The sequence below is a fragment of the Quercus robur genome, chromosome 1 (genome assembly GCF_932294415.1).
Source record: "Quercus robur chromosome 1, dhQueRobu3.1, whole genome shotgun sequence".
Taxonomy (NCBI): domain Eukaryota; kingdom Viridiplantae; phylum Streptophyta; class Magnoliopsida; order Fagales; family Fagaceae; genus Quercus; species Quercus robur.
Window position 1 is genome coordinate 48818472 of NC_065534.1, and position 10371 is coordinate 48828842.

The 10371-nt window shown below is 34.7% G+C and overlaps 2 protein-coding genes across 2 annotated transcripts; one reads left to right on the forward strand and one right to left on the reverse strand.

Moving 5' to 3' along the window:
• Positions 1 to 1824: 1824 nt before the first annotated feature.
• On the forward strand, positions 1825 to 4617 carry LOC126712745 (uncharacterized). Its single transcript, XM_050412203.1, has 4 exons — positions 1825 to 2219; positions 2318 to 3541; positions 4125 to 4303; positions 4403 to 4617. Exons 1-4 carry the CDS (start codon positions 1825 to 1827, stop codon positions 4615 to 4617), a joined length of 2013 nt encoding a protein of 670 aa, XP_050268160.1.
• A 2007-nt stretch (positions 4618 to 6624) lies between these two features.
• LOC126712754 (uncharacterized) lies at positions 6625 to 6945 on the reverse strand. The gene has a single exon (XM_050412216.1). It carries the CDS (start codon positions 6943 to 6945, stop codon positions 6625 to 6627), a length of 321 nt encoding a protein of 106 aa, XP_050268173.1.
• Between the last annotated feature and the right edge of the window lie 3426 nt (positions 6946 to 10371).

Below are 10371 nucleotides of genomic sequence, written 5' to 3' on the forward strand. Positions count from 1 at the left end.
ACACTTTATTATCTTTATGACTATATAATAAACCTCCAACAATTCCTTTTGGATACCCTACAAAGAAAACCACTTCTGTTTTAGATTGTAACTTATCAAACTTTCCTTTCAACACATGATGGACAACCCCAAATATGGAGATGTCTCATACTAGGTTTACGTACAATCTACAACTCTACAGGTGTTTTAGCAACAGACTTCGTAGGTACTAAATTCAAAAGATACATTGTAGTATTTAAGGCATATTCCCAAAAAGAAATTGGTAGAGTCGAATAACTTAACATGGATCTAACCATATCTAAAAGAGTCTTATTCCTTCTTTCTACTACACCATTTTGTTGTGGAGTTCCAGGTGCAGTCAACTGGGATATAATCTCATTTTCAGTTAAGTAATCCTTGAAATCCCCAAAAAGATATTTGTCACCTTGATCAAATCGAATGGCCTTTATGTGTTTACCTAATTGATTCTTAACTTCAACCCTAAACTCGAACTTTTCAAAGGCTTTAGACTTCCGTTTCATTAGGTATACACATAGTTTTAAAAACCAGACCGGACCGGCCAGTCCAACCGGTTCAACCGGGAACTGGCCTTCAATCCGGTCCAGTTATGCTAAAAAACCGAAATTAACATAAAAATCGCGAAACAGTAAAAACCGGCCGGTTCAACTGGAAAACCGAAAATCGACACGGTTAAACTGATTACTGACCGGTTATTCTTTTTTTGTCCTTTCCCAGCCTAAAACAACAAAACTACGTCGTTTTTGGCTAAAATCCTAACCCTAAAGACTAACCTAACAATCTCACTCTCATTTTCACTATCTCAGACTCTCAGTATCTCTGCCTTGCCCTCTCCACCTCACCCAAGCTCAACTCATTGAACTCAAGCTCACAGCCTCTCTTCCCCGTCGCTCACAGCCTCTCTGCCTCGCCGCTCACAGCTCACCCTCTCCGCCTCACTCTCTCTGCCTCGCCGCTCACCCTCTCCGCCTCACTCTCTCTGCCTCTGTACCTCGCCGCTCACAATCTCTACCCTTTGCCTCGCCCTCTCCGCCTCACTCAAGCTCACACTCTCTTCCTCTCTGCCTCGCCCTCGCCGCCTCAAACATTTTTCTTCCTCTCCGCCTCACTCAAGTTCACACTCTCATCCTCACGGGTTTGAAACTTTGAAGTACTGGTTTTTTTTTTTTTTTTTTTTTTTTTTCTTTTTAGGTTTTTTCCTTCTCATCCTCACGGGTTCTCGGTCTCGGTCTCGCCCTCGCCCTCTAAAGTGCTCTGCTCTCTGCTTCTCAGCTTCATCAGGTAACATTCTTTTCTTTAGATTTTGATTACTTGATTTTGATTTTGATAATTTTCTTTTCTCGGTTCTGTTTTTTTTTTTTTTTCATTTCTCTCGGCTTCATCTCAGGTTCTCCATTCCTTGACTTCACTGGGTAAGTGCCTAAGTGGTAACTTCTATTTCTATCTTTCAATTATTACTTGATTTTTTGATTACTTGATTTTGATTTTGATTTTGATAATTTTCTTTTCTAGGTTCTTTTTTTTTTTTTTTTTCATTTCTCTCGGCTTCGTCTCAGATTCTCCATTCATGTTCTCGGCTTCATCTTAGGTTCTCCATTTTGTGACTTCACTGGTAAGTGGTTACTTCTATCTTTCAATTATTAGTCTACAGAGTCTTTTACAGAGTATGTTGTGGATTTGATTTACAGAGTATTACTATTTGTGAAATATAAATTACAGAGTATTTTACAAAGTATGTTGTGGATTTGATTTACAGCATATTATTGTTTGTGAAATATTGTTTACAGTCTGAAATTGTTAAGTGAAATGGAGTCCACCTCTGTGCCATCTAATGAACATGCTTCTACAACCAGGTCTAATGCTAATTCTTCATCTGTGAGGGCAAAATGTGATCCTGCATGGGATCATGTAATTGAAGAGTTGAAAGACGGAAAAAGTAGTTATAGATGTATACATTGTGGGAAAACTTATAAAGGAGGGGGCATTAATCGGATGAAAAGACATCTAGCTAGAATTAAAGGTGATGTGGCTGCATGTATGGGTGTACCTTATGATGTTAGGTTTCAAATGGTTGAGAATTTGAAGGAAATTTCAAAATCTAAAGAACAAACAAAAAAGGATCAAGAAGCATCTAATTATTCGCCATTAGAGGATTCACCAGAATTTGAAGATGTCCAAGAAATTACTCCTAGAGGTAGGGGGTTAGGTAAGGGAAATAGAAGTAGTCCTAGTAATTTCCACCAAGATCTAATCTTGGCAAGAGAAAGGTTGGTGACATTGGTAATTACTTCACTCCTAGAACAACACCGAGAGCTCAACCTTCTATTAAAAGTGTGCTTGCTGGCAAAGAAAAGAAGCGGAGGGTTGATATGGTTGTAGCAAGATGGATGTATGATGCTTGCATTCCAATTAATACTGTGAATTCTAGTTATTATCAACCTATGTTCAATGCTGTAGCTTCTTATGGTCCTGGATATAGAGGCCCAAATTATCATGCCCTTCAAGTGCCTTTGTTGAGAGAAGCAAAAAGAGAAGTCCAATTGATTGTTGATTCTCATCATTCATATTGGGCTAACACTGGTTGTACAATAATGGCTGATGGGTGGACTGATACTAGGCATAGAACATTGATTAATTTTCTTGTCTATTGTCCTAAAGGTATTATTTTTATACGTTCTATTGATGCTTCTGACTTGGTTAAGGATGCTATTAATTTAAGTAACTTGTTTGATGAAATTGTTAATTGGGTTGGTCCTGCAAATATAGTACATTTGGTCACTGATAATGCTGCAAATTATGTAGCTACTGGAAGAATTTTGCGTGGAAAATATAGGAACATTAGTTGGTCACCTTGTGCAGCACATTGCCTAAACCTAATTTTTAAGGAGACTGGGAAGATGGATCATGTAGCTAAACTTGCAAAGCATGCATCCAAGATCACTGTGTTCATCTATAACCATGTGGCTTTGCAAGCTTGGTTGAGGACTAGAAAAAATTGGACGGAAATTGTGCGTCCAGGGCCAACTAGGTTTGCTATTACTTTCATTGCCTTAGGGAGTCTTAAGGAACATAAGCATGACTTACAAGCATTGGTGACAAGCAAATTTCATGTTGAATCAAGATATGCAAAAGATAAGAAAGTAAAGGCAGTGGTGAAAATCATTCTTGATAATCAATTTTGGAATGATTGTCATGTAATTGTGCATAATATGTCACCATTGATTCGTTTATTACGCATTGTTGATTCTGATGACAAACCAGCTATGGGTTATGTATATGATGGCATGTATAGAGTAATTGATGGAATTAAAAAAAAATTCAAGGACAAGAAGAGACTATGGGAGCCTTATGTTAATATTATCAAGGATCATTGGGATAATCAATTCTATAGAGATATTCATGCTGCTGCTTATTGCTTGAATCCTGCATTCCAATATGACACATCCACTCTTAATAAGAAGCTAGAGACACAATCTGCTGTGATAGATGTTATTGAATCAAAAGTTTCAGTTGGTCGGTTGAAGTTGGTGGAGGAATTAAGGCTATTTTGAGAGCGTGAACAAACTTTTGGAACCCAACTTGCTCAAGAATCAGCCAAGACATCTCAACTGGGTAAGATAATGTTTACTTTAACTAATAATAAAATGAAAATATGTTTTAAAGATCATAGCTCTTTTTTATATTTTTGGGATAAGTATAGTTGTGTTTATTGATTCATTGTATTTTTGTTTTGTGTTTTATATGGAACTTAGATGAGTGGTGGAAGTTGTTTGGATCTTGTGCTCCAACCTTACAAAAGTTTGCAATTCGGATCCTTAGCCAAACAGCTGCCTCTTCGGGATGTGAGCGGAATTGGAGTGCTTTTGAACAAATACATACCAAAAGAAGAAATAGATTGGAGCATCAACGACTTAATGATCTTATGTTTGTTCATTATAACTACCGATTGAAAGAAAGGTATATATTATATAATTTCTTTGTTTCAATGTTTTTGTGGGGAAATATGAGTGATTCACTGATTTGGTCAAGTGGGTTCTTTGTGATTGTTAAATATAAGTGATTTGGTTACTAATTAAATTATTCATTATGTTCATCTTATGATATAGAGTCAAAAGGAAGAAGTTCAATTTTGATCCTATTGATTATGCAAGTATCGATAAAACTGAATTTTGGGTAGTGGAAGATGAGGAACCTCCATTTCTTGATCATGAGGAGATAGAAAATGCATTATATGAAGAGGGAGACTATCCAATTGAAGAAGGGTCTTCTAGCCATGTACAAAGAGGTTAGCTTCTAACAATTCTTTGCCTAGTTGCATATTTTAATTAGACTAATTATTATTTATGAGAAATGATATTGTTCTTTGGTTTTGGAATTTGTATAGATGTGGACAATGAAGTGATTGAGGATGATGATGATGACATTAATTTGGAATCATTTGGTGATGAAGATGATGCTCCTCCTGGATTTAGAGATAAAAATCATCCTATTCATGTTGAAGATGAAGAAGATGAAGATGAGGATGATGATAATGATGCTAGTGGTGGAGCATTTGGTTCACATGATGATATTGATTTTAATTTTCTTCATAACAAATGAGGCTTGGGTCTTAAAACTTAGTAGTTTTTTTGAAACTTTATAACTTATTTGCTATTTGGATGTAATGAACTTATTTGTTATTTGTTATTTGTCATTTGTCATTTGGATGTAAATGTAATGACTAATGAACTTATTGTTGTGGAATTTATGTGTATCTTTTTATTAGAAGACAAAGCTATAGATGAGTTGAGTTTGTTTGGATGTCCTACATTTTTTGTGGTTGGGGTTGGATGGTAACTTGGGTGGATTTGAAGCAAAGTAGGGAGAATGATAAGCCAAGTCACCATTTTGTATAAATTGTTGAGTCTGTTGAATAGAATATGAATATGTGTATCTGTTGAATAGAATAGAATATGAATGATAAGCCAAGTCACTATTTTGTATAAATTGTTGACTGTTTTTCCCTGTAATTGCCTAATTGGAGGAGGATTTTTTGATGGGCTTTCAATGACTTGTTGATAAATGTTGTAAATCAGTAAATGTGTGGCAGTGAACTCTTTGTGATGTGCTAGTCATGAGCCTAATTATGTTTTTAGTATATTAAAAAATTATTAATTATTTATATAATTTAAATAAATATTAATTAAATTATTTATGACGTCATCGGTTCGACCATCGGTTGGACCGAGGTCCGACCATAAAACCGGTAATTAGCTCATTTTTTGGTTCTTTCACCATACTGGTTTTTAAAACCATGGGTATACATAACCAAATCTAGAGTAATCATCAGTGAAAGTAATAAATACTCATAGCCACCTCTTGCTTGAGTTGACATAGGACCACATACATCTGAATGTACTAGTTTTAGCAAATCTTGAGCTCTTCTACCTTTTGCACTAAAAGGTCTTTTGGTCATTTTGCCCTCCAAACAAGATTTACAAACTATAAATCCATCAAAGTCCAATGGCTCTAAGAGTCCATCTTTGATCAGTCTTTGAATCCTGTTTGAATTAATATGACCCAAACGTAAATACCAAAGATATGCATCACTAGTAGAAGGAAACTTTCTCTTTAATGATTTCACATGTGAATTATTATCTAATTCAGAATTGTATAATTCATGCTTATCAGGAGTTATAATATAAAAACCATCAATAATATTGCCAGAATAGATAAACACTTTATCATTCTTTATTACAACATTTTCTTTCAGGATAACATAATATCCATGTCTACCTAAATAAGTTGCAGAAATAAAATTCCAACAAACATTAGGTACATACAAACAGTCTTCCAATAGTAAAACTCTAGAACCAAAACATAAATTAAACACTCCGACAGCTACAACTGGAATTCTGCTCCCATCAGCTAAAGTAAGAAACAATTCCCCTTCATTTAGCTTTTTGGTCAGAATTGCAGATATAAGTAAGAAACAATTCCCCTTCATTTAGCTTTTTGGTCAGAATTGCAGATATAATTAGTACAACCTGAATCCATACACCAGGAATCAGTGGGATTTTGTACTAAACATATTTCAAAAAGGAATGAACTTTTCATACCCTTATTATTGGTAGCTCTGAATTTTGGACAATTCCTCTTCCAATGACCTTTCTCGCTACAATGGAAACACTTTCCTTTGGTGTAGTCCTTCTTCTTTCCCTTGTTGGCAACTCTTAAGGCAATTTGTTTACCATCTTGCTTGGTGAAGTCCTTCTTCTTCTTTTTACCCTTGCCTTTCGACTTAGGTTGAGAAGTAGAAGCTTCAGCCATATTAGCATCAACACTGGTTGTACCAAGAATGCCTTCCGCTGCCACCAACTCATTCATTAATTCAGATAATGTATAAATCTTTTTGTTCATGTTGTAATTAAGTCTGAATTCCTTGAATGATTCTGGCAGTGATTGGAGTATCATATCCGCTTGGGATTCTCTATCAATGTCGACACCTAAAACCTCCAGTATATTCAGATGAGAGATCATCTTAAGACAATGCTCCCTTACTGGAGTACCTTCAGCCATTTTGGTAATATAAATTTGCCTCATAGTTTCTTGCCTTATAGAACGGCCTTACTCACCAAACATCTCCTTCAGACTTAACATTATGTCCAAAGCTAGTTCTACATCCTGCATTTGATGCTGTAGAACATTTGAAATAGATGCTAGGATATAGCACTTGGTCATCTCATTAGATTTTTGCCAACGATCATATCGCTGTTTTTCCTCAAGAGGAGCATTTAATGATGGAAAGTTAGGAAATGGTTGACTAAGCACATACTTGTGCTTTTCAGCAATAAGAACAATGTCCAAATTTTTTTTCCAGTCAACATAGTTGTACCCAGTCAGTTTCTTTTGATTAAGAATAGCAACAAGTGGGCTAAAGGATGCCATGATTTAAACTGAAAACAATAAACATGAATATAATAAGTAAACTAGATGTTATCAATTTAGCATATAAACGTATAGTATGGAACCTTAATAAAACCATAATATAAAATATGCAACAACAATCCAATCCATATTCAATATTCCTCAGCATAGAGTGAATATTAAAGAATATGATTGATTGAGAACTATTCTCATTATTAGTGCTATTATGATAACTCTTATCAAACACTAATAATATGCCGTTATACATTTAACCTCTAAATAATAATAGTAAGAACTCAACATAGAGGATACTATAATATTTAGTCTAGTGTATACCATTGTCTAGAGCCATGTGTAGCCACATTTCATCTACCATTAACAGGTTTATCTTGTAATACCATGATACAAAACACCCACCGCATGGAATGCAAAGCTCAAGGCTAAGAAAAGGTGTTTGATCCACTATAAACCAGGAAGTTCAATCTTGTAGCTACATGAAATAAATACTCTCCGCATGGAATGCAAAGCTCGAAGCAAAGACAAAGTATATATTTCATACTACTATAAACCGACAATGGAGGCCACGAGATGAAACCTTTGTATCTCTCTCCCACTAGATATTTTAAAAGAAAGGTTTTTATCATGTGTAATCTCATCACACATAGCCTTGCACTTTTAAATGTGAAAACACTTAATGAAATTCAAAATTCACAGCTTTCGATCGATCAAATGTATCCCTTGATCGATCAAACGAAATTATGAAGAAAATCTTAACAAACTTTCTGGATGACTTGATCGACTCTCAATTCCTATTTGATTGATCGAAATGACAAATTCGATCGGTTGAAAAATTGAAGAGATTCATCACAAAGTCTCAGGTTGACTCAATCGATTCTCGATTCTTGTTCGATCGATCAAAAAAGAACATTCAATCGATCGAAGGGAATTCTCGATAGGTTGAAACTCGTGAAACTGAATTTTTTAGAATTTTCACCAAACTATTTTCAAAGGTTTTTCATGAACAAACTACCATCATATGAACATAATAGATTGAGTTTGAGATCAAAAACTGAATTTCATTAATGCTATAGCCCTAAAGTTCAATCTAACACACTTAATAACAAACTTAAACAACATCATAACATCAATATCAGTTTTTATCCAACAATAATTTCAATTACCATGCAAAAAATTGATTGTAGAATCTTCTAATATCAAAACCAAAGATTAGAAGTACTTGGGAACACTTTTAATCTTCACTCCAATTCCACTTTTGCCCAAGAAGTGTGGTTTCTTAATCAGTTTACATGTATGTGTTCAAGGGAGATTAAGAGAATGGCTTAAACTCTCATACACACCATTTCCATACATATAAAATTTTGTATGTTTCTCTCCTTATATATAACGGATTATCTAATTGGGCTAGCCTTTTGGGCCATTCCAATTGGGTTTTAGTATGTGGCTTGGAGTGGGATCAAAATGGACAAATAAGACACTAGCTCCAATGGGTTTTGGGCTTTTCTGTCAACTCTTGACAAGTCCAAAATTACCATTAATTATATTTAATATCACTATATAAATATAATTGCACTCTAAGCCTTATTAATAAATTATATCACAAGACTTTATTATACATTCAACCCCTTCATTAAAATATTCGTAGTAATACAAAGTCATGAATGTTGATTGCCACTTTAAAGATTACTACATCTTAATTCTTGAATACCCGAAAATCCTTTAAGTTATTCATCATATATTTATGAAATCCAATTTCGTAAATATATACTTTAGTAACTTCTTACTAAAGTAGTTAGGCCTAACATTCTGAATAACCAAACCCATTAAATTTATCTCAAGGGAATATTTTATATCTCCATTTAGAGATTATGAATTCCATCTTGAGAATATATGTTCCTTCAACATTAGATATGGCTACCCAACATACTGAGGCTTTGATCGTGACTTTAGATCTCACTCTTTATATATCAAAGCAACCTACACTTCATGATCAGGTTCATTATTCTCTCAGGATTAAGAGTTGATGTAAATACAAGTTGTGAAATTTATTATTCACTTGACAGTCATTAGTAGAATAATAAATCTCACAGCGGCCTAGTTCAATATGTCTTAACACTTAAAACATATCAACTAGGAGTCTCCACTTCCATGATTAAGACAAATCATCTTAGTTGATATGTTATAGTCTTCGCAGATGAAATGCCCAATTTCATCACCGATTACGAACTAAAATTCTGAGTTTACAAAGAACTTGTGATTTATATCTTCTATAACTAAATCACATAAATCACATACTATGCATCTCATGGGCTATATGATAATATCCAAATATTCACGTTACCATTATTTTAGATGATAGTAAAACAACTTTATTAATCACAACATAATGTCATACAATAGGATTTGAAAAGGCACATATCCTAACAGCCCAGACCACCTATAATATTTTTCAATACATTCCATGATGGTACCAGCTTCTCTTCTTGTGGATTTGGAGAACAGGATGATGTTGTCTACATACATAATGTGTGTGATGGCAAGGCCATTAATACTTGCCTTCACACCACTAATACTTTTAGCTCAAATTCTTGATTTAGAATTATTGACAAAATTTCTTGCCCCAAGATAAATAGATAGGATGACAATGGGTCACCTTGCCACAATCCTCTACTTGGTCTAAATTGGTTTAACTTTGCACCATTCACCAACACACCAACACTTCAAAAGAGACCATAGATACATAGGCCATGGTCCAATTTACGAATGTTTCATTAAATCCATACTTGAGCACGACAACTTTTAAGAAGCTGCAATTCATTCTATCATATGCTTTTTGTAGATATAGCTTCAAAGCCATTAGGCCGAATTCTATCTTCCTAGTCTTGAAACTGTGAAGCATTTCCCCACTACCACCTATAGGCACAACGGAATGGAGTCGCCACCTAGTTATATGGTCTAGGAACCATGAATACAACGTCCTTTCGAGAAAGGACATTTGATCTTACTACCAGAGTTTGAGTTCAGAGTTTAAGTACGTTCTTGGGACGGTGTTAGGCATCCAAGATTGCCCAACCCTAACGTTGGCCTCCCATCATTATGTCTTATACCTTAACCTCATTAAAAGCACTTTCAAAACTTACATCTATACTCACACACACACACACACTAACATACATCTATGCATACAACATGACATATTTCATCTCAAACAAAACATACTTATCTATCAACCCAAACAAAAAAGGAGCCAAACATATTAAAGAAACTCTAGCATTCATCTAACATATGAAAACCCTATCATACACCTAAAACAAGGTAGCAACTTACACATGGCAGCAAGGCATATCATCATAGCAAGGAAAATATATTACAAACCCTAATCATACATTTAAGCATATTCCATCATATCATCAAAGTAAAACTCTAACA